General features: G+C 35.5%; 1 protein-coding gene across 2 annotated transcripts in view; it reads left to right on the top strand.

Moving 5' to 3' along the window:
• SLC44A5 (solute carrier family 44 member 5) overlaps window positions 1–27,869 on the top strand; it is a gene marked incomplete at its 3' end in the record, with an annotated part of 382,825 nt that overhangs the window by 346,166 nt on the left and 8,790 nt on the right. For both annotated transcript variants that reach the window (XM_082612771.1, XM_082612770.1), the window contains exons 11-18: window positions 3,711–3,842; window positions 7,359–7,458; window positions 9,494–9,586; window positions 10,319–10,406; window positions 10,904–11,166; window positions 11,682–11,776; window positions 26,410–26,513; window positions 27,584–27,657. In XM_082612771.1, coding sequence (XP_082468897.1) covers window positions 3,711–3,842; window positions 7,359–7,458; window positions 9,494–9,586; window positions 10,319–10,406; window positions 10,904–11,166; window positions 11,682–11,776; window positions 26,410–26,513; window positions 27,584–27,657 — 949 coding nt within the window. The remainder of the gene's footprint in view (window positions 1–3,710; window positions 3,843–7,358; window positions 7,459–9,493; window positions 9,587–10,318; window positions 10,407–10,903; window positions 11,167–11,681; window positions 11,777–26,409; window positions 26,514–27,583; window positions 27,658–27,869) is intronic.

Below are 27,869 nucleotides of genomic sequence, written 5' to 3'. Positions count from 1 at the left end.
GAGAGGAACTGCAGATAGACAATATAGATGGCTATTTTGTAGAGTTTTATTGCAGTGGGGAGTAATTGGGCAGTGGATTGGGGGAAGAGTGTCAAAAGTAGAATATCTTTTGTTTTATTCTTTAAGATGTGAGAAAGAACAACATGCTTGTATACTGTTTGGAATGACCCATTAGAGAGCAAGAAATTAATGATGTAAAAGAAAGAAATTGTGAAACTTCAGAAGACCAAAGACAAAAGACTTTTAAAACAACTGGAGAGAAAAGACAGATCATATACAAAGGAAGAATTAAGCTGAAGAAGACTTTATTTTTAATTATAAAATTTTTAATTTCTTTTTATTTTTGGCTGCATTGAGTCTTTGTTGCTGCGTGTGGGCTTTCTCGAGTTGCGTCGAACGCGGGCTACTCTTTTTTTTTTTTTTTTGTGGTATGCGGGTCTCTCAGTGTTGTGGACTCTCCCATTGTGGAGCACAGGCTCCGGATGCACAGGCTCAGCAGCCATGGCTCACTGGCCTAGCCGCTCTGCGGCATGTGGGATCTTCCCGGACCGGGACACAAACCCGTGTCCCCTGCATCGGCAGGTGGACTCTCAACCACTGTGCCACCAGGGAAGCCCCCAGGCTACTCTTTATTGCAGTGTGCAGGCTTCTCATTGCGGTGGCTTCTCTTGTTTCGCAGCATGGGATCTAGGTGTGCAGGCTTCAGTAGTTGTGGCATGTGGGCTCAGTAGTTGTGGCTCGCAGGCTCTAGAGCACAGGCTCATAGTTGTGGTGCACGGGCTTATTTGCTCCATGGCATGTGGAATCTTCTCAGACCAGGGATCAAACCCGTGTCCCCTTCATTGGCAGGCGGATTCTTAACCACTGTGCCACCAGGGAAGTCCCTGAAGCAGACTTTTTGACAGCAACAAAAGAAGTAGAATAATACCTTCAAAGAGCTAAGAAAAAATAACAGTCAACCTACAGCTGTACACCCAGCAAAACTATCTTTCAAGAATAAGAGTAACATAAAGATATTTTAAGATAAGTAAAAACCAGAGTTTAGGGGCTTCCCTGATGGCGCAGTGGTTGAGAGTCCACCTGCCGATGCAGGGGACACAGGTTTGTGCCCCTGGTCCAGGAGGATCCACATGCCGTGGAGTGGCTGGGCCCGTGAGCCATGGCCGCTGGGCCTGCGCGTCCGGAGCCTGTGCTCCACAATGGGAGAGGCCACAACGGTGAGAGGCCCGCGTACCGCAAAAAACAGACAAACAAAAAACAGAGTTTACAAATAGACATATACTAAAAGAATGCCTACTTCAAGAAGGAAAATGATTCCACAAAAATGTATGAGATGCAAGAAAGAATGACGAGCAAAGAAAATGAATTGGTAAATGTGTAGGTAGAGTGTAACAACCTTTGTATAAAATAATGATAATATCCAATTTTTTGAGGTCTAACTGTACATAAGTAAAATACAGAGGAATAATCAGACTGGGGTGATTATTGAGTAATCTAAGTTTCTTGTATTTCCTTGTGTTGACTTTAGACTTGGTTAGTAAGTACACATAGTCAGTTTGCAAGGGTAATTTATTCTAAAAACAGAGAAGACATCTCTGAACCAGTAGAGGGGGAAAATAGAATATAAGTAAACAAACAAAAACTGATCAATTTTTAAAGGACAAGAATTGGAAGAAAAGAAGTACAGATACAAAGTGGAACAGGAAAAGCAAAAAGTAAGAAGGTTGAAAAATAAATATAGCAATACATTAAATATAAATTTATTAAGCTCATCATGTAGAATACAGAGATTGTCAGGTCAGATTAAGATATAAATATACAAATTGGAGCTGTGCTATTTACATAAGTTACACAAAACATAAGGAAATTGGAAGTTTCAAAGTGAAGGGATAGATAAAAATATACTAGTAATCATTAACCAAAAGAAAGCTGCCATAGCCATAATAATATCAGACAAAATAGATTTTGGAATGAAAAGCATTGCTAGAGATATAAAGGATACAATTTACTAAAAAGATATACTAATTCTAAACATGTATGCATCTAAAAATAGCCTCAAAAGTCATAGAACTATAAGAATTAATAATAAATCAATAAATAATAAATCTTTATGGGATATAAATACCCCTTAAGGAGATATTTCAATGTATCTTTCTGCTACAATAAGAGAATAATAAGCACAGGATTCAGAATAATTGTTCTTTGGCAGGGAGACGCGGTAGTTATGATAGGATGAAAATCTCAGGTAGAAGAAAAATTTTTATTTTGTGTAATTAGAGCAAAATTAGGATGATAAAATCTTAAGATAGTTGATGCATTCATATGTGTTTATTTTACTGTATGCTTTAAAACCAACATCTGCATTACATATAATTTTGAATGTATCAAATATTCCATAAAGCATTTTTAAAGGAATTTTTAAAAATTCACAGGGAAAGCAGTGTCTAAAAGGAAGGAATTTATCTTATATTTCTTTGAGAAACAACTGTCCTTTCTAATTTAGTTTTTTGTATTTCCATGGGCCATACCCTCTCACCTTGTATCTAGGAAAAAAACTGGTTAGTTTACACTTAGAGGTTTTAAAAGCTATTTTCCTCATTATTGCTAGAACATATCCAACGGACCTAATCTAGACCCATGGGTCATTAAAATAAATAGGCCTCTTAACTCTGTTTTTTACTCCAACTTTATCTAGACCATGTGAAAAGTCATATACAGTTTGAAACACAGAGTCTTAGGGAAAATACAGTAAGTCCATGTTTGCCTTGCCTGGACCCAGTCTTTGATAAGAATATGCTTTTAGATAGTTCCATCAAGGCATTCCTTCACCATCGAAAAGATTTCACAAGGGCTTTTTTCAACTGAAATTATTTTTTAAATTTGCTTTTAAAATAGATTATATGTTAAAAGATAAAATGTTTATACAGTGAAAATTTTCCTTCTCATTCTACTCTTTAGTCACCAAGTTTCCCGCCCTGGAAGCAAAAAATATTGTATTTCTATGTATCCTCCCAGAGATACTTTACGTGTGTATAAGAAAATATATATAGTTCTTACTTCTTATATGAATTATAGCATATTTTTATATCATTTTGTACTTTTCTTTTTTCCACTTAACAAAACATCTGGTGATCATTCACTAACACTAGACTTTCTCCTCTTTATATGGAAATGCAGTATTCTACTGTACAAATATACCATAATTTTTTTTTTTTTGCGGTACGCGGGCCTCTCACTGTTGTGGCCTCTCCCGTTGCAGAGCACAGGCTCCGGACACACAGGCTCAGCGGCCATGGCTCACGGGCCCAGCTGCTCCACAGTATGTGGGATCTTCCTGGACCGGGGCACGAACCCGTGTCCCCTGCATCGGCAGGCGGACTCTCAACCACTGTGCCACCAGGGAAGCCCAATATACCATAATTTTTTTAACCAGTCGCTATTGATGGACATTAAGGTTGTTTCTAGTTAAAAGGTCATTTAAAGCCAGATGTTGCCACAGTCATCCAGACAAACACTGAAAACATTTATACTGAATACAGTAGCACATTTAGACTATTAGATGCACATAAAATATTTAATGTGAAATATGAATCTTGCCTTTGTAAAAATGACCATGCTGATCAATTTCATGTAGATATGTGTTATAAGTATATAGCTTATATTTCAGAAAATAACATTTTATATTAGTCTACTTTTCTCTCCTTTTCAAGGAATATGGCACTGTTACCGGGAATACAGCAGTCTTCAGGGACAGCCAAATTCTCACTTAACTGTATTTCACATCGGGATTCAGACTGATATAAGCATGTACTTTCAACTGAAACAAACATGGTTCGCAATTAGTGAGTGGATTTTAAAAACTTGTTTGTTAAAATTGTAATAACAAGAAAGCATCTTTTTGTGTAAAGGAAAACTTGGGTTGGTATAACTTGTTAAAATATACTTATTGCTAATGTCATTAAAATAAGTGTGTCTATAATAATACTAGCTACAATAAATGGAAAAGTCATTGAGGAGAATTTATTATATAATCTAGGAAAATGTTACTTTACAATGACCTCAAGCTATTTGCCTTCAACTTAAAATGGGTTGGATATAGACATTTATAGCCATTAATCTGATATCCAAGAAAGGTATTTTAAAAGGAAAAAATGCTTGATTTTTCAAACTTGTTTTTAAAAATAGAAAAAGGAAAAAGAAAAATAAGAAACAACAAATTTTTCATAGCAAGACTTTTAAACAACTTGTTATAGAATTGGAATAATAAGTAACTGAAAAGAAATTTACATTTTTGAAATGTTTATTTAGATTGAGTTAGTTAAGGGTAATATTAACAAAAATTTTAAAAGCTAGATGATTTCAGAGATGGCTTCAACCCTATATTTCTAGAATTGTTTTATTATACTATTCCTTGCACTTTACAGAGATTCATGTTATTTATTCAAGATTTTAAAGATGATCTGTAATTACATGGTGCTTTAAAAATATTTCATCTTCATATACTGTTGAAGTTAGAGAGCCAGGGAAGACAAGTTTGAGGATGCCTGGTAAGGAGCCCAGAGGTAGCCTAAGAGGGGGGCAGTATCTTGGAGAGTATCATGATTCCAGCATGGATCCCATCACGATAAATCTGAAATCTAAATTTTGCCACTTCACCCAAAACTCATCAGGGACAGGCTCACAACATGTCACCAGAGTGCCTTTTTATTCGTTAAAACTATTAGGGTACTCTCTCTGTGACCAGAATACAGACATATATACCACCTAAGACACTGCTTTCCTGGGGTCAAGGCATATGGGGAATAAGATTACTAATGAGAAAGTTTTTTAGCAGAGACCCTTGGATAGTCTTGAGAGATGTTTTCTTCAGGCTCATGACAAGCTTGATGACCTAGCTCTGCTGCACAGAAACCCCCACCAGATTCCTTTGTCTGCCAAATTCAGTTTTTCTCTGTTCCTTGGATAGTGCTAGATCAAAATGCCAAATTCTTGCTCTTTGGGTTCCCATTTCTAGCCCTCATGCAGCTAATTCCCTTCACATAACACATTATTTTTTCAAATATGTTTCAGAAGAACTTCATTGATAGCCATTTTTTTTAACTATAAAAATCAGGTGTCTTAGAACTTACATTCTCATTACTTTTTCTGAATTTGAGTGATTCCATATCTCCTCAGCAGTCCACTTACTGTCATCTGTCTTATCTAAAGATGACAAATCTCATCCATTATGTATTGAAACCTCTAGTTTTACTCTCAGATGGATCTTAGTTACAGGTTCTATGGTCATCCTGCTGCTGTCTCTTAAGGACCTTCAACACAAAAATCATTGAGATGATCAGAATCTGCCATTGGAAAAGTTGATAGGTACTTTGAGGAGAAAACAGGACTTGCTTTTATTTTCAAGTCTAGCAATACTTATCTTTCCTCAAATGAATGTTAGCTTTCACAACTCATTTATCAGACATTAATTGATTACTTGCTCTGTGTTTGATGAAATCCTAGGCACCAGAGACAAGGGTATATGTATGAAATTATACTAATTGAAAGAAACACAAAAAATATGAAGTTATACATGCAAAAATTATAATTTTTATGAGTCTTGGATTGTGTTAGGAGATGGTTCTATTCTCATTTCTATTAATTATCCCAGCCTCTTTGGTAAAGTTAGATTTATACCAGCTTCTCTATAGGGGCTCAAAAAATATGTTTCTATTGTTTGCTATTGCTCAAACAAAAGGAGGGAATATAATATATAAATTCAAAAGACAGTTAAATTTCTCTAATATAACCATTTAAAATATGTAATTTTGTAAAGGTACAAATTTAATATGCAATGTTCTTTTTCAATGCAATTTCAGAACATAAAGTGACTGATATATTTCATATTCTTAAGTTTGTCCAAAGAAGATAATGATTTTAGGTTAATATGGCTATACTCCACAATTTTGGACTCAGTTTAGTTTTAAAAGAATCAAATTTGCATAAAAACATAAATACATTGTTTAACTAAAAGAAGATGTAGTAGCTAGATGATACATTACTAAGATCCTCCCACATCTCTGGGTTAACTGATTTCTACTTACTTGGAGATACTAACTGAAGTGTGATCTATCATCTGAATCTCAGTGGTATAACAATAGAATGAAATAATGAGTGCCCTATCACTGGAAGTGTTCAGACATGAGCGGAATAACTATCTAGAAAGAACGTTAGAACGGATTCTTTCATGGGTAGGAATTTAACTTTCCATTAAGTTTCTTTTATAATTTCAGATTTTGTTATTAGCAGTACTATATTTCCTTAATTTAGGATCCATACCTTTTCACTTTTTAACATCTCTGAGGTCATGATGCATTTTATAATCAATGAATAGACATTTAATAAAGGATTTCTTTACTTTTCCTGAAAGGACATTACTAAATTGAAGGTATGTCTTAGAATTGAAGAAATATAGTAATTAGGACTGTTTGGCTTTAAGTAAAAAGAAACAAAGGAACAAGTTGGAGGCAAGGCAGGGGTATTTATTCTAAGAATATAGAAGTGTCTCACCAAACTCAAAGTAGCAGAAAAGCAGCTGGACTTTCAAGTGTATGTGGATCCAGGAAAAAAAAGCCAAAAAGGAGCCAAGATTTCCTCCACTTGCTCTCTTTCTTTGCACATATACATTTTATTCTTTCTTTGCAGGTTCACTTACTTCACATAAAGATGGTTTTTACACAGTTTATTAAATGTGTATAACTCTTAGTTCAAGAGGTTTATAAACTTCAATTCAAAACCGAACTAGATTCCCTTAATTCTAATTCTGAGACTTTTATTACACAACTTGGGTTGGGTTTACACTCTGATTTCATCAATGGCAGCCATGATAGGTGGAGTGTGAAACTTAAAATGTGGCATCTCAGAACCCACCCCGTCCATCAGCAAGATCAATTAATTAAGAGGAACTGTGAGTGGGGAGGCAGTCCAGAAATTTTCTTCTGTAATGATTCTCTTACTCAAAGGAGTGAAAGTGAAAACATCTAAAATAGAGTTGACTAAAGCAGCCCTTCCTTCCTTCCATGCCTATTTTCTCATTTCTACAAATGGTGTGAAATGTTTCCATAGATAAAATGAAGCCTGTCCAACTGAGTTGTTTAAACTCTAACTAAAAGTTTTAATCTAGATTTTTTTAGCGTTTCTGGGAGGTTTTGAAAGCTAATTTCTAAAACTGGTATTTTGGGAGAGGTATCACTGCTTAAATTATGAAGTGTCAGAATTGGTAGAAATAATCATGAAGATCAGTCCCAACTTTTACAGAGAAAGTTTGCTTTTTGGATTGATTTGCATTGCACACTATTTTTTTTTCCCCCTGTTTAAAGTGATAATACTCTGCATCCTTGAAGTGTTCATCATCCTCATCCTGATCTTCCTCAGGGACCGAATCCGCATCTCCATTGCCCTGCTGAAGGAGGGGAGCAAGTAAGGCCTTGATGAAGAAACTCATATACTGTATATCAATCAGTCATATCGGTCACTGCTTATTTGTAGATGCCCCAGACTATTTTCCCTTTAAGATGGCTTGTTAAATCTGCTTTCCATTCAAGAATACTTGTTCAAGTTCAGACTCTGCCACGTATTAAAATCTTCATGCTAACAAATCTTTCAAAATCCCCAAACCTCAATTATCATAGGGTAAAATAAATCTAAAACCCGTGTATTCTATGCACTAGCACTTTTTTTTTTAACACCAAATATATGTTAGGAGGATAACTTATGTGAAAGTAAGTGATAAAGTGTTATATAAAAGTTAGTTATATTATTCCCATACTGAGTCATATGTTAATATTAATGGTTGAGATCATTTGCAGAACTTTAAATCAACATAATTCTATAAAGTCAATTATGTGCTTTTGCTAGTTTTGTATAAGTAACAAAACTTGCCAGTAGACAGAATAATTGGTCCTAGCACTACCAGACTATACATTTTGTATCTACAGCTCTCAATTCAGGAACATTTTATACCCAGAGCCATTTTTATTTTAAAATGCTACAGAATAAACAATTTTTCATAAAATTCATGTTGTGAGGTAATAACACCTACAGTTTCTAAACTATTCCAAAAGGTCACTTGAGGATAATACTTTAAACTTTTGAATAATGCATGGAAACAGCAAGGAAAGTGTTACTACAAAGCCAATAGGTCATGTTCTCTATTTAGAATGATGGAAACTGAGGTGTTAATGACCAAGGACCAAATTATTTTAAATAGTCTTTAAGGATTGTTTTAACAAAATCATCATCTATAATAATAATAGTGCCACCTAAATCCAGTGTTTGAAATAGTTAACAAGCAGTTTGTTAAATTAAACTCTCTCCTTCCCACAATAACTGAAGCCCTATCATTAGCCACTGAAAACTACTGACTTGCTGGGTTATTTCTTAAATAATATGATATTGTACAATTCACTTATCCCACTGCTATGCCTCTAAATGTGTGTGTGTGTGTGTGTGTGTGTGTGTGTGTGAAAGGGCAGTTACTACTGTGACTGGTTAATAATTTTTTTTCAAGGGAAAATAAGAGCTGGAATAAATGTGCATGAGAATACAGGGTAAACATAGGGATGCCCAATAATTCACTGAACAGCAGTGTCTGGGGAAAAGAGAGAATAGCATAGCCCAAATAGTGAGGTGGAGAAGGTAACAAATACAAAAATGAATCTAAAATGTGTCAATGCATTAGGAGTGGAAATAGTTCCATCATAGTTCTCAGTGGCTATATCAAACAGCATAGGGTTAATTCAGTATCATATGCTGAAAAGATTATAGGGCAACTAGGATATGAATATTTTAGAAACCATATCTTAGGAGGAAACATCAAAAGAATTATTACCCTGGAGAATAAAAGAATAATGAGTTGCTTGAAGGGTTGCTGTATGGAAAAGGTGGTCATTTCTTCTCCAGAAGGTAGTGGATGTGAATTACATGCAGGCAGATAAGGAAGAACTTTCTAATACTTTGGTTGTTAAGAAAATAGAATAAGCTGTGTCATATAAAAGTAAGTTCCTTTCACTCAATGAGATCACCAGAGACTAATGAACATGTTTTGAAGATAGTTCAGAAGGGATTCTTAAATTAGGGATGGATTCTCACATTTGATCAGATGACCTTCAAGGTCCTCTCTAATTTTAAAAGTCTAAGGAAAAGGGAGAAATACCATGATTATAATTCATCAAATATTTATGCATCAGTCAGAAATAACCAAAGAGGAGAAGGTTTGGGGAACTTTTGGCAGGAATCAAACATGAGCATTGAAAGAATGCCTCTAACTTACTAAACATGAATAAATAAAAATTTAAAACCAACTAAGTATACATCAGCAAAAAAGAGTTGATGGTTATTACCACTGTTCTTAGAATGAATTCAGTCAAAGGCTTATTTCTAGTTCTAACATAAAATTTTAATTGAGAAATTATAACTGGATCATTTTCAGTTTCAACTATTTGTTTTATTTTAGAGCCATTGGATACATCCCTACTACCTTAATTTATCCAGTTTTAACTTTCATTTTCCTCTCAATCTGCATTTCCTACTGGGCTGTGATAGCAGTGTATCCTTTGGTAATTGACCCCTTCAAACCTCAGATACACACTACTATTCAGGAGCTAGGAGTTTGTGTCTGTTTCCATCTGGGAAAGACTAGGAACATCCTAAAGATATAATTGAGATGATGATGATGATGATGATGATGGTAATGATGGAGATTATGATTGCTAAGCTCTAAAAATGTTTCAGTGTACCAATTGAATTTCCCCTCAGATAGGTCACATGGTACATTTTGTTTTATTTTGTCTTCACATGTGGTACTCCTCCTTTGCAATATGTAAAAAAATCTTTTTATATTTCACTGTATTTTTTTGTTTTGTTTTGTTTTGTTTGTTTTGTTTTTTGCAGTACGCGGGCCTCTCACTGATGTGGTCTCTCCCATTGCGGAGCACAGGCTCCGGATGCGCAGGCTCAGTGGCCATGGCTCAGGGGCCTAGCCGCTCCGCGGCATGTGGGATCTTCCTGGACTGGGGCACGAACCCGTGTCCCCTGCATCGGCAGGTGGACTCTCAACCACTGCACCACCAGGGAAGCCCATATTTCACTGTTTTTAAGGGGCCACTCAGTGCAGCTGACCCACGTTATATTACTCTGGGTCTGAGAATGAATGAATTATTAAAAGATTCGTTTTTTGTAATTAATCTTTCAGTGGACTTTTGAGTTATTTGCATTACTTTCTTGTCCATTTACATTAAATCTACCAGCAAATAATTTATCCTTAATAGAGTTCACTCAGTTACTTGGCTACATCAGGGGTACCTATATACAAAGTCATAGCCCCAGAGGGGCAATGTAAACATGAAAATAAAACCTGTAATCCAGAGGTAAGTAAAACAAACTCTTTTATTTACTTCAATACAGAACTCTACTGTATTTCATCTAGCAGTAGTGGTAGGAATCATCCTGAAATAGAGACCATGTGCATTGATGAGGATCACTGTAGAGAAGGGGAGGGTGGGTCAAGTGTTAGCAGGAGAGCACTGAAAATGGTAGGCAGAATAGAGAGAAAGCACTGCTATTTCCTGAGCTCACTTGTCCTGTCATACACCTAAGAAGCAGGCACAGTCAACAACAACACTAATAAATGTGAAATTATAGTGGATGCAGACTGATGAACATACGAAGGAAAAATGAGGTACTTTCCAGAGCTCATTAAAGAATTGTATAAAGTGATGTTATAGAAAATAGAAATAACAGCAGAAGCTAATAGGAAAAAAGAAAGAGCTGGGATTGGGGGCCACACAAGAGAAGGCAAGGAAGGTGTTATCTTGGAATAGCACTTAATATTATATTATTCGTGTTTTTTTTTTCCTGAGTGCAGATTTTTAATACAACTGAAATTGCCAAAGCTTGCCCTGGGGCTCAGTGTCATTTTGCTTTCTATGGTGGAAAGAGCCTGTACCATCAATATATCACTACCTTCCAGATATTCAATCTATTTGTCTTTCTCTGGCTTATAAATTTTGTCATTGCATTGGGTCAGTGTGCCCTTGCTGGTGCCTTTGCTTCTTATTACTGGGCCTTGAAAAAACCTGATGACATCCCACCATATCCACTTTTTACTGCATTTGGACGAGCCATAAGGTAAGTTTCACACTGAAACCTACACCTATCTTCCCAGTTATGTTTAGTGTGCTTATAATTCAATCTTATAATTGAAGTGGCAAAGTACTTGAGGTCAAAGATATAATTCAAGATTCATAGATGTCCACTGGCTTTGTCTGGTTTTATAGCCACAGTTTTATAATCCCTACCCAGGCAATATCCTTCTAAAAGGTTACTGGAGAGAAGAGGTAGGGGAGGGCACCAAATTAAAGATTAAGGACTAACTTGTCTGTGCTTCCTCATTGCTCAGCTCAAACATAAAATCATCATAAGATGACAGGCTATTGGTATCATTTTCATAGATGAAGTGCAAAACGGATGTATATGGTTTAAAATCCTCTATGGAGACATTTGTCAATCTGAATAAGAGAGTATAAGAAGCTCTTTCCTATCAATCCTTCTGCAGATCCCTTTTACCAATAAAAATTAACTAACATCCTTTTAGTTAATAGTAAAAATATTTTAACATTTATTCTCATTTTATCTTTGCCCAGATATCACACTGGATCCCTAGCATTTGGATCTTTAATTCTTGCAGTAGTACAAATGTTCAGATTAATCCTAGAATACTTGGACAAACGTCTTAAAGGTAAGATTCCAGAATTCATCTTTTCTCAGACTTCCTAACTTCTGTGAATAGAATAGATTGGGTCAGGGGGTTGGGAGGGACATAATGACCATAACTTGGACACAGTAATAAGGATGGATGTGGTCAGATTGGGGAGATGTTTGGAAGGAAAAGCCAATAGGACTTGAGGGATGGAATATGGTGGGGGGTGGGGAGGAGAGCAGTGGTAAAATAGAGTAAAAGTGTGTGATGCTGTTTACTAAGATATGGAAACCAGTGGAAACAAATTTCAAAGAAGAGATTTAAAACTGTGTTTTTGACCTGTTAATATTGAGAAGCATGGTGGAGATGTCAGGCAGTTCCAAGTCCAGAGCTCAGGACACGTCAGGCTTAAAATATAAATGTGGCCATTGGCATAAATCTTCATACAGGACACATACAGTTTATAAACACATAAACTCTGCTTGGGTTGTACTTTAAAAGATTTTATTATTAATTATCAAAATAATCTTGAAACAGAGCAACCAAGTTGGAACACTTACATTTCCTGATTTCAAAACTTAATACAAAGCTACAGTAATCAAAACAGTGTGGCACTGGCATAAGGACAGACATATAGACCTGGAAAAGAATAGAGAGCGCTAAAATAAATGCTCACATATAAGACTATTCAGTAGGGGAAGGAGAGTTTTTTTCAGCTAATGTTACTAGGAAAACTGGATATCTACATTCAAAAGAATGAAGTTGGACCCTTACTTTACACCATATACATAAATTAATTCAAAATGGATCAAAGACTTAAACATAAAAGCTAAGACTATAAAAGCCTTAGAAGAAAGCATAGGAAGAAATCTTCTTGACATTGGATTTAATGATGATTTCATTATTTTAATGATCATTTTAATGATGATATGACACCAAAAATACAGGTAACAAAAGAAAAAACAGATAAATTAGAATTCATCAAAAAAAATGTCTGTGCATCAAAGGACACTATCAAGAGAGTGAAAAGACAACCCACAGAATGGGAGGAGATATTTGCAAGTCATATATTAGATAAGCAACTAATATTTATAATATATAAATAACTCCTACAACTCAACAATAAACAAACAACCTATTTCAACATGGGCAAAGGATTTTTTTAATTAAGTAAATTTTTTCAGCTTTATTGAGGTATAATTGACAAATAAAATTGTAATATTTTTAAAGTATACAACATGATGATTTAATACACATATACATTGTGAAAGGATTCCCACATTTAAGGTGGGACACATCTGTCCTCCTCATATATTTCTTTTTTTTTTTCCTTTTTTGGTGAGAATGCTTAAGTTCTACTCTCTTAGCAAATTTCAATTATACAATACAGTATAGTCAACTATACTCACCATGTTCTACATTAGATCCTAATACCTTAGTCATCTTATAGCTGAAAGTTTGTACCCTTTTACCAGCCTCTCCCAATTTCTCCCACTCCCAGCGTATGGCAACCACCATTCTATTCTATTTACATGCATTCAACATTTTTTCCCCACGTATAAGCAATACCATGCATATTTGTTTTTGTGTGGCTTATTTCACTTAGCATAATGCCCTTCAGGTTCATCCATGTTATTGCAAAAGCAGGATTTCTTTCTTTTTAAGGCTGAATAATATTCCATTGTGTATATATAACGTAATTTATCTATAGATCCATTTAATGACACTTAAGTTGTTTCCATACATTAGATACTGTAAATAATGCTGCAGTGAACATTGGAGTACAAATATCTCTTCAAGATAGTGATTTTGTTTCCTCCAATTATATATACAGAATTAGAATCGCTGGATCATATAGTAGTTCTATTTTTAATTTCTTGAGTAACCTCCGTACTGTTTTCCACAATGGAGTAATCAATTCACATTCCTACCAATAGTGTACAAGGGTTCCCTTTTCTCTTCATCCTTACCAACACTTGTTACCTCTTGTCTTTTTGATAAGAGATATCCTAACAGCTATGAGGTGATATCTCACTGAGGTTTTGATTTGCATATCTCTGATAATAATGTTGAGCACTTTTCATGCACCTATTGGCCATTTTTATGTCTTCTTTGAAACAATGTCTATTCAGGTTCTTTACCCATTTTTTATTGGGTTATTTGTGTGTTTTTTGCTGTTGAGTTCTATAAATTCCTTGTATATTTTGGATATTAACTCCTTATTACATATGTGGTTTGCAAATATTTTCTCCCATTCAGTAGGTCGCCTTTTCATTTGTTGATGGTTTCCTTTGCTGTGCAGAAGCTTTTTAGTTTGATGTAGTCTCACTTGCTTATTTTTACTTTTGTTGCCTTTGCTTTTGGTGTGAAATCCAAAAAATCATTGCCAAGACCAATGTCAAGGAGCTTACAACTATAAAATCTTCTAGGTTTCGGGTTTTACTTTCAAGTCTTTAATCCATTTTGAGTTGATTATTGTGTATGGTGTAAGATAAAGGTCCAATTTCACTCTTTTGCATGTAGATGCCTAGTTTTCCTAGCACCATTTATTAAAGAGACTATCCTTTCCCCATTATATATTCTTGACTCCTTTGTCAAAAATTAATTAACTATATTGCATGGGTTATTTCTGGGCTCTCTATTCTCTTCCATTCATCTATGTGTCTATTTTCATACTGATACCATACTGTTTTGATTACTATAGTTTGTAATAGAGGTTGAAATCAGGAAGTGTAATGCCTTTAGCTTTGTTATTCTTTCTTGATTGCTTTGGTTATTTGGATCTTTTGTGGTTTCATACAAATTTTAGGATTGGTTTTTTTATTTCTGTGAAAAATGACATTGAAATTTTGATAAGGATTGCATGGAATTTGTAGATCACTTTGGGTACTACGAACATTTTAACAATATTAATTCTTCCAATCCATGAACATGGAATATTTGCCACTTATTTGTTTCTTCAATTTCTTTTGTCTACAGCTCACAGTTTTCAATGCACAAATATTGGGTTGGCCAAAAAGTTCATTTGGGTTTTTCCATAACATGGCAAAACCAGAACAAACTTTTGGTCAACCCAATAATTCTCCTCATTATTTAAATTTATTCCTAGGTATTTTATTGTTTTCATGCAATTGTAAATGAAATTTTACTCTTGATTTCTCTTTCCAATAGTTAGTTGTTGGTGTATAGAAAGGCAACTGATTTCTGTATATTGATTTTATTTCCTGAAACTTTACTGATTTCATGTATTAGCTCTAATATTTTTTTGGTGGACACTATAGGGTTTTCTATATATAATATTATGTGATCTGCAAACAGAGACAGTCTTACTTCTTGCTTTCTGATTAGGATACCTTTTATTTCTTTTATTTGTCTAATTGCTCTGGCTAGGGCTTCCAAGTACCAAATTGAAAAAAAAGTGGCAAAAAAAAAAAAAAGAAAGAGAAAAGAAAAAGAAAAAAGTGGCAAGAGTAGGCATCCTTGTGTTGTTCCTAATCTTAGAGGAAAAGCTTTTGGCTTTTCACCAGTGAGTATGATGTTAGCTGTGGGCTTATCACATATGGTCTTGATTATGATGAGGCCTTCTATAACCAGTTTATTGAGAGTTTTTATTACTAAAGGAGGTTGAATTTTGTCAAGTAATTTTTCTGCATCTATTGAGATAATCATGATTTCCTCCTTCATTTTGTTAATGTGCAGCATCACATTTATTGATTTGCATATGTTAAATCATACTTGCATCCCTGGAATAAATCCTACTTCATCTTGGTATATGATTCTTTTAATCTAGTATTGAATTCAATTTACTAATATTTTGCTGAGGATTTTTGCATTTATATTCATCAGGGATATTGGCCTGTGATTTTCTTTTCTTGCAGTGTCCTTGTCTGGCTTTGGTATCAGGGTCATGCTGGCCTCATAAAATGTGTTTGGAAATGTTCTCTCCATTTCTATTGTTTGAAAGAGTTTGAGAAGAATTGGTATTAATTCTTCTTCAAATGTTTGGTAGAATTTCACACGTGAAGCCATTTGATCCTGGACTTTTCTTCATTGGGAGGTTTTTGATTACTGATTCAAAATCTTTGCTAGTAATTGATCTGTTCAGATTTTCTATTTCTTCATGATTCAGTTTGGTAGGTTCTATGCTTCTAGGAATTCATCCATTTCTTCTAGGTAGTCCCATTTGTTGGTGTAACATTGTTCCTAGCAGTCTCTTATGATCCTTCGTATTTGTGTGGTATCAGTTGTAATGTCCCCTCTTTCATTTCTGAATTTAAGTCTTCTCTCCTTTTCTCTCAGTTAGTCTAATGGAAGTTTTGTCAATTTTATGTTTCAAAAAACCAGCTGGTAGTTTCACTTATCTTTCCTATTTTTAAGTCTCTATTTCATTTATTTCCACTCTGATCTTTACTATTTCCATCCTTCTATTATCTTTGTACATAGTTTCTTCTTTTTTTTTTTTCTTTCTAATTCCTTGAGGTGAAAAGTTAGGTTGTTTGAGATCTTTCTTTCTTCTTAACTTAGGTGTTTATTGCTATGGACTTCCCTCTTAGAACTGCTTTGCTACATTCCATACATTTTGGTATGTTGTGTTTGCATTTTCTTTAGTCTCAAGGTACTCTTTGATTTCCCTTTTGATTTATTCTTTGACCTGTTGGTTGTTCAGTGGCATGTTGTTTAATCTCCACCCATTGAATTTTCCAGTTTTCTTCTTGTAATTTATATCTAGTTTCATACCACTGTGTTTGAAAAGATGCTTGATATTATTTCACACTTCTTACATTTATTAAGACTTGTTTTGTGACCTAACATATGATCTATCCTGGAGAATGTCCCATGTGTACTTGAGAAGAATGTGTATTCTGCTGTGGTTGGATGGAATGTACTGTAAATGTCTGTTAAGTCCTTCTAGTCTAATGTGTAGTTAAGTCCAATGCTTTTCTGTCTGGATGATCTATCCATTGTTGAAAGTGAAATTTTGAAATTCCCTACTATTATTATATTGCTATTTATTTCTTCCTTCATATCTGTTTATATTTGCTTTATATATTTAGGTGCTCCAATGTTGGGTGCATAAATATTTATAATTTTTATATCCCCTTGATAAATAGACTCTTTTTTCATTGTATAATGACCTTTGTGTATTGTTTCAGCTTTTGGCTTAAAGTCTACTTTGACTAATATAAGCATAGGTGCACCTGATTTCTTTTGGTTTCCATTTGCCTGCAAAATCTTTTTCTAATCCTTCACTTTCAGTCTAAGTATGTCTTTAAAGGTGAAGTGAGACTCTTGTAGGTAGCATATATTTGAGTCTTTTTTTTAAAATTTCATTCAGCCCCTCTATATCTTTTGATTGGATAATTTAGTCCATTTACAATTAATTGTAATTATTGATAGCTATGGACTTACTGTTTCTATCTTGTTAACTATTTTCTGGCTGTTTTATAGTTTTTGTTTCTCTCTTCCTTTCTTCTTTTGTGATTTGATGATTTTCTTTAGTGGTATGTTTTGATTCCTTTCTTATATCTACTATAGGTTTTTGCTTTGTGGTTATCATGAGGCTTACATAAAATATTTTACACTTATAACAATGTGTTTTAAGCTGATAACAACTTAACTACAAATGCATACAAAAGCTCTATGTTTTATACACACACACACACATTTTATACTACAATGTTTTTGATGTCACAATTTACCTGTTTTTATATTGTGTATCCATTAACAAGTTATGTAGTTATAGTTCTTTTTAATACTTTGTCTTTAACCTTTATACTGTAGTTCTAAGTTATTTACCTACCACCATTACAATTTTAGAGTATTTTGAATTTAAGTGTATATTTACCTTTACTGTGAGTTTTATACTTTCATATATTTTTATGTTACTAATAAGAATCCTTTTGTTTCAGCTTAAAGAAATCCCTTTAACATTTCTTGTAAGGCTGGTCTACTGGTGATAAACTTTTAGCTTCTGTTTGTCTAGAAAACTTTTACCTCTCCTTCAATTCTGAAGGACAACTTTGCCACATAGGTAGAGTTTCTTGGTCAGCAGATTTTTCTTTCAACACTTTTAACATATCATTCTACTTCACTCTGGCATGCAAATTTTCTGCTGAAAAATCTGCTTATAGTATTATGGGGGTTCTCTTGTATATAAGAAGTTGCTTTTCTCTTGCTGCATTTACCCACCTTTTAACTTTTGAAAATTAATTTTATGTGAGTCAGTATGGATCTCTTTACATTGATATTCTTTGGGCTTTCTGGATCTGGATGTCTCTGTTTTTCCAGGTTAGGAAAGTTTTCAATCATTATTTCTTTGAATATATTTTCAGCCCCTTTTTCTTCTCCTGGGACCTCTGTAACATGTAAAAAGTGCATTCTTTTTAATTTTTCTTCCTCTAATTGGATGAATCCCACTGCCTTGTCTTTGAATTCATCAATCCTTTCTTTCTTTCTTTCTTTTTGAATTTTCTTTTATTTATTTTTTTATACAACAGGATCTTATTAGTTATCCATTTTATACGTATTAGTGTATATATGTCAATCCCAATCTCCCAATTCATCACACCACCACCCGACCCCCCCACCAGTTTCCTCACTTAGTGTCCATACGTTTGTTCTTTACATCTGTGTCTTAATTTCTGCTCTGCAAACTGGTTCATCTGTACCATTTTTCTAGGTTCCACATACATGCATTAACATACAATATTTGTTTTTCTGTTTCTGACTTACTTCACTCTGTATGACAGTCTCTAGATCCATCCATATCTCTAGAAATGCCCAATTTCATACTTTTTTATGGCTGAGTAATATTCCATTGTATATATATACTGCATCTTCTTTATCCATTCATCTGTCGATGGGCATTTAGATTGCTTCCATGTCCTGGCTATTGTAAATAGTGCTGCAATGAACATTGGGATGCATGTGTCTTTTTGAATTATGGTTTTCTCTGGGTATATGCCCAGTAGTGGGATTGCTGGGTCATACGGTAATTCTGTTTTTAGTTTTTTAAGGAACCTCCATACTGTTCTCCATACTGGCTGTATCAATTTACATTCCCACCAACAGTGCAAGAAGCTTCCCTTTTCTCCACACCCTCTCCAGCATTTATTGTTTGTAGATTTTCAGATGATGCCCATTCTCACTAGTGTGAGGTAATACCTCATTGTAGTTTTGATTTGCATTTCTCTAATAATTAGTGATGTTGAGCAGCTTTTCATGTGCTTCCTGGCCATCTGTATGTCTTCTTTGGGGAAATGTCTTTAGGTCTCCTGCCCATTTTTGGATTGGGTTGTTTGTTTTTGTGATATTGAGCTGCATGAGCTCTTTATATATTTTGGAGATTAATCCTTTGTCTGTTCATTCACTTGCAAATACTTTCTCCCATTTTGAGGATTGTCTTTCCACCTTGTTTGTAGTTTCCTTTGCTATGCAAAAGATTTTTAAGTTTCCTTAGGTCCCATTTGTTTATTTTTGTTTATATTTCCATTACTCTAGGAGGTGGATCAAAAAAGATCTTGCTGTGATTTATGTCAGAGAGTGTTCTTCCTATGTTTTCCTCTAAGAATTTTATAGTGTCTGGTCTTACATTTAGGTCCCTAATCCATTTTGAGTTTATTTTTGTGTATGGTGTTAGGGAGTGTTCTAATTTCATTCTTTTACATGCAGCTGTCCAGTTTTCCTAGCACCACTTATTGAAGAGACTGTCTTTTCTCCATTGTATATCCTTGCCTCCTTTGTCATAGATTAGTTGACCATAGGTGCATGGGTTTATCTCTGGGCTTTCTATCCTGTTCCATTGATCTGTATTTCTGTTTTTGTGCCAGTACCATATTGTCTTGATTACTGTAACTTTGTAGTATAGTCTGAAGTCAGAGAGTCTGATTCCTCCAGCTCCATTTTTTTCCCTCAAGACCACTTTGGCTATTTGGGGTCTTTTGTGTCTCCATACAAATTTTAAGATTTTTTTGTTCTAGTTCTGTAAAAAATGCCATTGGTAATTTGATAGGGATTGTATTGAATCTGTAGATTGCTTTGGGTAGTATAGTCCTTTTGACAGTATTGATTCTTTCAATCCAAAAACATGGTATATCTCTCCATCTGTTTGTATCATCTTTAATTTCTTTCATCATTGTCTTATAGTTTTCTGCATACAGGTCTTTTGTCTCCCTAGGTAGGTTTATTCCTAGGTATTTTATTCATTTTGTTGCAATGGTAAATGGGAGTGTTTCCTTAATTTCTCTTTCAGATTTTTTATCATTAGTGTATAGGAATGCAAGAGATTTCTGTGCATTAATTTTGTATCCTGCAACTTTACCAAATTCATTGATTAACTCTAATAGTTTTCTGGTGGCATCTTTAGGATTCTCTATGTATAGTATCATGTCATCTGCAAACAGTGAAAGTTTTACTTCTTCTTTTCCAATTTGTGTTCCTTTTATTTCTTTTTCTTCTCTGATTGCCATGGCTAGGACTTCCAAAACTATGTTGGAATAATATTGGTGAGATTGGACATCCTTGTCTTGTTTCTGATCTTAGAGAAAATGCTTTCAGTTGTTCACCATTGAGAATGATGTTTGCTGTGGGTTTGTCATATATGGCTTTTATTATGTTGAGAAAGGTTCCCTCTATGCCCACTTTCTGGAGCATTTTTATCATGAATGGGTGTTGAATTTTGTCAAAAGCTTTTTCTGCATCTATTGAGATGATCATATGGTTTTTCTTCTTCACTTTGTTAATATGGTGTATCACATTAACTGGTTTGCATATACTGAAGGATCCTTGCCTCCCTGGGATAAATCCCACTTGATCATTGTGTATGATCCTTTTAATGTGCTGTTGGATTCTGTTTGCTAGTATTCTGTTGAGGATTTTTGCATCTACATTCATCAGTGATATTGGTCTGTAATTTTCTTTTTTTGTAGTATCTTTTTGTGGTTTTGGTATCAGGGTGATGGTGGCCTCATAGAATGAGTTTGGGAGTGTTCCTTTCTCTGCAGTTTTTTGGAAGAGTTTGAGAAGGATGGGTGTTAGCTCTTCTCTAAATGTTTGATAGAATTCACCTGTGAAGCCATCTGGTCCTGGGCTTTTGTTTGTTGGAAGATTTTTAATCACAGTTTCAACTTCAGTGCTTGTGATTGGTCTGTTCATATTTTCTATTTCTTCCTGGTTCAGTCTTGGAAGCTTATACCTTTCTAAGGATTTGTTCATTTCTTCCACGTTGTCCATTTTATTGGCCTAGAGTTGCTTGTAGTAGTCTCTTAGGATGCTTTGTATTACTGCAGTGTCTGTTGTAACTTCTCCTTTTCCATTTCTAATTTTATTGATTTGAGTCCTCTCCCTCCTTTCCTTGATGAGTCTGGCTAATGGTTTATCAGTTTTGTTTATCTTCTCAAGGAACCAGCTTTTAGTTTTATTGATCTTTGCTCTTGTTTTCTTTGTTTCTATTTCATTTATTTCTGCTCTGATCTTGATGATTTCTTTCCTTCTTCTATGGGTTTTGTTTGTTCTTCTTTCTCTAGTTCCTTTAGGTGTAAGGTTAGATTGTTTATTTGAGATGTTTGTTGTTTCTTGAGGTAGGATTGTATTGCTATAAACTTCCCTCTTACAACTGCTTTTGCTGCATTCCATAGGTTTTGGATCATTGTGTTTTCATCGTCATTTGTCTCTAGGTATTTTTTGATTTCCTCTTTGATTTCTTCAGTGATCTCTTGGTTATTTAGTGATGTATTGTTTAGCCTCCATGTGTTCGTGTTTTTTACGTTTTTTTCCCTGTAATTGATTTCTAATCTCATAGTGTTGTGGTCAGAAAAGTTGCTTGCTATGATTTCAATTTTCTTAAATTTACTGAGGCTTGATTTGTGACCCAAGATGTGATCTATCCTGGAGAATGTTCCATGGACACTTGAGAAGAAAGTGTAATCTGCTTTCTTGGAGGGAATATCCTATAGATATCATTTAAATCTATCTGGTCCATTGTGTCATTTAAAACTTGTTTCCTTATTAATTTTCTGTTTGGATGATCTGTCCATTCGTGTAAGTGAGGTGTTAAAGTTCCCCACTATTATTGTGTTACTATCGATTTCCTTTTATAGCTGTTAGCAGTTGCCTTATGTATTGAGGTGCTCCTATGTTTGGTGCATATATATTTATAATTGTTATATCTTCTTCTTGGATTGATCCCTTGATCATTATGAAGTGTCCTTCCTTGTCTCTTGTAACATTCTTTATTTTAAAGTCTATTTTATCTGATATGAGTATTGCTACTCCAGCTTCCTTTTGATTTCCATTTGCATAGAATATATTTTTCCATCCCCTCATTTTCAGTCTTTATGTGTCCCTAGGTCTCAATTGGGTCCCTTGTAGACAGCATATATATGGGTCTTGTTTTTGTATCCATTCAGCAAGCCTGTGTCTTTTAGTTGGAGCATTTAATCCATTCACCTTTAAGGTAGTTATTTATATGTATGTTCCTATTACCATTTTCTTAATTGTTTTGGGTTTGTTTTTGTAGGTCCTTTTCTTTTCTTGTGTTTCCCACTTTGAGAAGTTCCTTTAGCATTTGTTGTAGAGCTGGTTTGGTGGCGCTGAATTCTCTTAGCTTTTGCTTCTCTGTAAAGCTTTGATTTCTCTATCGAATCTGAATGAGATCCTTGATGGGTAGAGTAATCTTGGTTGTAGGTTCTTCCCTTTCATCACTTTTAAATATGTCATGCCACTCCCTTCTGGCTTGTAGAGTTTCTGCTGAGAAATAAGCTGTTAACCTCATGGGAGTTCCCTTGTATGTTATTTGTCATTTTTCCCTTCCTGCTTTCAATAATTTTTCTTTGTATTTAATTTTTTCCAGTTGGATTACTATGTGTCTTGGCGTGTTTCTCCTTGGGTTTATCTTGTATGGGACTCTCTGCGCTTCCTGGACTTGGGTGGCTATTTACTTTCCCATGTTAGGGAAGTTTTCGACTATAATCTCTTCAAATATTTTCTCGGGTCCTTTCTCTCTTCTCCTTCTGGGATCCCTATAATGCAAATGTTGGTGCATTTAATGTTGTCCTAGAGGTCTCTTAGGCTGTCTTCATTTCTTTTCATTCTTTTTTCTTTATTCTGTTCCACAGCAGTGAATTCCAGCATTCTGTCTTCCAGGTCACTTACCCATTCTTCTGCTTCAGTTATTCTGCTATTGATTCCTTCTAGTGTAGTTTTCATTTCAGTTATTGTATTGTTCCTCTCTGTTTGTTCTTTAATTCTTCTAGGTCTTTGTTAAACATTTCTTGCATCTTCTCAATCTTTGTCTCCATTCTTTTTCCAAGGTACTGGATCATCTTCACTATCATTATTCTGAATTCTTTTTCTGGAAGATTGCCTATCTCCACTTCATTTAGTTGTTTTTCTGGGGTTTTATCTTGTTCCTTCGTCTGGTACATAGTCCTCTGCCTTTTTGTCTTGTCTTATCTTTCTGTGGATGTGGTTTTTGTTCCACAGGCTGCAGTATTGTAGTTCTTCTTGCTTCTGCTGTCTGCCCTCTGGTGGATGAGACTATCTAAGATGCTTGTGCAAGTTTCTTGATGGGAGGGACTGGTGGTGGGTAGAGCTGGCTGTTGCTGTGGTGGGCAGAGCTCAGTAAAACTTTAAACCACTTGTCTGCTGATGGGTGGGGCTGGTTCCCCTCCTGTTGGTTGTTTGGCCTGAGGTGACCCAACACTGGAGCCTACCCATGCTCTTTGGTGGGGCTAATGGCAGACTCTGCAAGGGTTCACGCCAAGGAGTACTTCCCAGAACTTCTGCTGCCAGTGTCCTTGTCCCCATGGTGAGACACAGTCACCTTCCACCTCTGCAGGAGACCGTCCACTGCTAGCAGGTAGGTCTGGTTCAGTCTCCTATGGGGTCACTCCTCCTTCCCCTGGGTCCTGATGCACACACTACTTTGTGTGTGCCCTCCAAGAGTGGAGTCTCTGTTTCCCCCAGTCCTGTCGAAGTCCTGCAATCAAATCCTGCTAGCCTTCAAAGTCTGATTCTCTAGGAATTCCTCCTCCCATTGCCAGACCCCAGGTTTGGAAGCCTGACGTGGGGCTCAGAACCTTCACTCCAGTGGGTGGACTTCTGTGGTATAAGTGTTCTCCAGTTTGTGAGTCACCCACCCATCAGTTATGGGATTTGATTTCGTTGTGATTGTGCCCCTCCTACCATCTCACTGTGGCTTCTCCTTTTTCTTTGGATGTGGGGTATCTTTTTCGGTGAGTTCCAGTGTCTTCCTGTCAATGATTGTTCAGCAGTTAGTTGTGATTCTGGTGCTCTTGTAGGGAGTCCATCAATCCTTCTTTCACTAGATCTAATCTGCTATGAATCCCTCTATTGAATTTTTCAGTTCAATTGTATTCTTCAGCTCTATAAATTCTGTTTGATTTTTTTTGATATTTTCTATCTCTTTATTGAATTCTCATTTTGTTCATGCATTTCTCCCTGACCATGGTGAGCATCTTTATGACCATTATTTTGAATTCTTTACTGGTTAAATCACTTATCTCTGTTTCAGAAATATCAGTTTCTGGAAATATATTTTGTGTTTTTATTTGGAAAGTATTCCCTTGTTTCTCCTTCTCTTTTTTTTCTTGACTCTCTGTATTATTTTCTGTGCATTAGATAAAACAGCCATCTTTCCCAACTTGACAGAAGAGTCTCATGTAGGAGATGAGCTTCATTAATCAGCCCAGCCCAACCTTCTGGTTCTCTCAAATCTTTGTGATTGTCCTAGCCACCATAGTTAGTTTAGTGGCTCTTAGTAATTGAAGGTGTACCTAGAGCTGTCAGGGTCCCAAAGTGGAGGATCACAGTCAGAACCTAGATGCCCCCTGATTAGATGCTAAACCCTTAGGCAGCAGCTGGGTAAGTATGTAGATTCTCCTTTCAGGGAGAAACTAGGAGGTGGCTTTTGCCTGCACCCTCTGCACTGAGCCAGGATGTATAGCCATGGTAGTGGTGGTGGTGGTAGGGCATTCCTTTACCATTTAAAAATGGATTCTTTGTTTTCTACAGTCCTATGAGACTCATTTGTGCAAGCCCTATTAGAGCCACACAAAGGGGGGACCATGACTTGGGCAGCAGCTGCAGAAACTGGGGCACCACACAGGTGTATAAGCTCCTTCCAAAGAGATGTTGGTGACCTGCTCCCCCTGGGTCCATGGAGGATCACAGCTAGCTCCAAGAGTGTGCAAACTAGAAGGCGGAATTTTAGTCACTAGGTTGTAAAGTACACAGTTAATCCCCTCCCAGGAAAAGACTGGAAAATGGGTGTTTTGCCTGCTCCCTCTTTGCTAAGTCTGGGGGTATAGTGATTGCTAGCATATGTGCCTGTTAAGAACTGCTTCTTTGTTTTTTATAATCCTGTAGAACTTGTGGAAACAAGCCCCTTTGGCTGTCAGAGCTAAGTGTTTTGGGGGTCTGTCTCTAGGGTGGGAGCCTTAAAAGTTGGAATCCTTGATGTGCTGCCCAAACCCATCACTCCTCAGGGAGAAGCTGAGAGTTGGGGGTATTGTCCTGATTGCATGGTGCTGTACCAGGGGTAGAGTTTATGGCGAGTGTGTTTCAGCCTTTCCTACCATTTCAACGTGGGATTTTCATAGTTGCCTGATGTGTAGGAATCACTCAGCTTGTTTCTGGATTTCTCTCAGAGGAAATTGCTCCATGTGTAGCTGTACATTCAGTGCATCTGGGGGAGGAGGGAAGTTCAAGAGCCTCCTATGACACCATCTTTGTCCCTCCTGCAAAGGATCTCATATACAATGCTCTAAAGAACATATATAAACGCTAAATGAACACATGAAAAGGTCTTCAATATTAGTCACTAGGGAAATGCAAATCAAAACCATAGTGAGGTATCAATTCATACCCATTAGAATGTCTAGTATCAAAAAATGAAAAATAACAAATTTTTGTAGGGTGAGGATAAATTGGAACACCTGTGCATTGCTGGTGGGAATGTAAAATCACCACTGATTTGCCACTGTGGAAAACAGTATGGTGATTCCTTTAAAAGTCAAAAATATGATTGCCATATGAGCCAGAAATTCCACTTCTGCATATATACTCAAAATAATTGAAAGCAGGGACTCAAATACTTGCACACCAGTGTTCATAGGAGCATTATTTGCAATAGCCAGAAGGTAGAAACAACCCAAATTTCCATTAACAGATAAAAGAATAAGCAAAATGTGACATATACATACAATGAAATGTTATTCAGCTCTAAAAATAAATGTAATAATGAATCTTGACAATTTAATGCTAAGTGAAATAAGCAAGACACAAAAGGACAAATATTGTATGATTCTACTTATATGAGGTATCTAGAAGAGGCAAATTCATACAGACAGATGTATGACAGAGGTTACCAGGGACTGGGAGAAAGGGAGAATGAGGAGTTATTCTTTAATGGGTACAGAGTTTCTATATGAGATGATGAAAAGTTCTGGAAATTGATAGTGATGGTAATTTCACAAAATCATGAATGTACTAAATGCTACTGAATTGTACACTTAAAAATGGTTAAAATAGTAAATCTATGTATATTTCACTGCAATTAAAAAAATTTAAGAGCACACTTAAAATTTTACTATATTTTTTTGATTCATAGAGTTTGCAAATCATTAATAGGTTTAAATATCTCCTTCTCATAGAGGCCCAGAACAACATTTCTAAATTCCTAAAATGCTGCCTGAGATGCTGTTTCTGGTGTTTAGAAAAAGCAGTAAAGTTTTTGAACAGAAATGCCTATGTTATGGTAAGTAGCGTATTTTTATTTACTAAACTGCTTCTTTGCAAACCCAAACCCCATGTCTACATTTCCATCTCTAAAGCACTTGTGCATCAAGCAGTTGAATTTATCACCATGTTGTTATAAGAATTTGTGAATCCAATGCATCATTCAGGGCTATGTTTTCCTAGTTGAGACAGTAACTTAACTGTAGTTCATTATTACCTTCAATACCTTTTTGGAGAGGGAAAATATTATTTACCTTAGAAGTATAAAAATGTGCTAGATTGAAAATGATTTTGTTTGTCTTTGACATAGTTTAGTGGGAGGAAAGCTTACCTAGTCTATGTTTCACTGTGAAGAGAAAATATTCTTCTAATTCTGGGATTTACATATTTTTAAGGAAGGGTCTATTTCTTTTTATGATTCTTATTTTGAAATGCACGGGAATTGATAATGTATAACTGAATTTGTTACTTATTTCCTATGGGAATATGGAGGCTTCTAAAGAGATTTTTTTAAAAATAGGGGATCCAAAAATATTATTCTAAAATTTAGCAGCTACAATCTTATAACACTTGCATATTATCACAGTGATATAGGGTCTGCATGGGTGATTCAAATAGTTATGGACATTCAAAGAGTCATTAATATACCTCCAGTGAGAATATTGTATTGAGCCTTTTAATCAATGAAGCAAGTGTATTGGAAGGCACTGGGTTTCCTGAGAGTAAATTTTAATGTGAATGCTACAACATTTAACCCATTCAGCAACAAACCATAGCCAAAACACTTCAAAGACAGAATCTGTGTCCTGGGATTTGAGATGAAGACCTACTTCTGTTTGAAGCTGTCTAATCCCCATGGAGTTAAGGACAAATAGCAACCAAAACGTACCTTATTGTCAATGACTCTAAGAGTTGTGCAGAGTTGAGGACACACACTGCCCAAGCCTCCCATGAACCCAACTGTTGGAAAGAGGAATGAGAATAACTGTGTGGGTGACAGAATTAATTCATGTTCCTGTCATTGGATTGTCTGTTGGTCTTGTTAAATTACGTTACTGACTCCAGAATAATATCAACTGTCTTCCTCAGATTGCAATATATGGCAAAAACTTCTGCAGGTCAGCGAGAGATGCTTTCAATCTGCTGATGAGAAATATTTTAAAGTAAGTAATCAGGTTGAGCATAGCAGCAGATGATTTAGCATCCATACTTCACATGTTGGTGGTCTTATTAGACATGAATCTTATCTTTTATTTTAATAGATTTAAATCTTCTCCTTCACACCATTAATTTCTTCATATGTTTTAGAATTATTGCTCCCATCATCCACCTATGTCTTTATACCCACTGGTACTTATTCATTTTTATTATCCCC

This window comes from Mesoplodon mirus (genome assembly GCF_964341445.2).
Source record: "Mesoplodon mirus genome assembly, chromosome: 3".
NCBI lineage: Eukaryota > Metazoa > Chordata > Mammalia > Artiodactyla > Ziphiidae > Mesoplodon > Mesoplodon mirus.
This window is presented reverse-complemented; position numbering and strand designations above follow the sequence as displayed.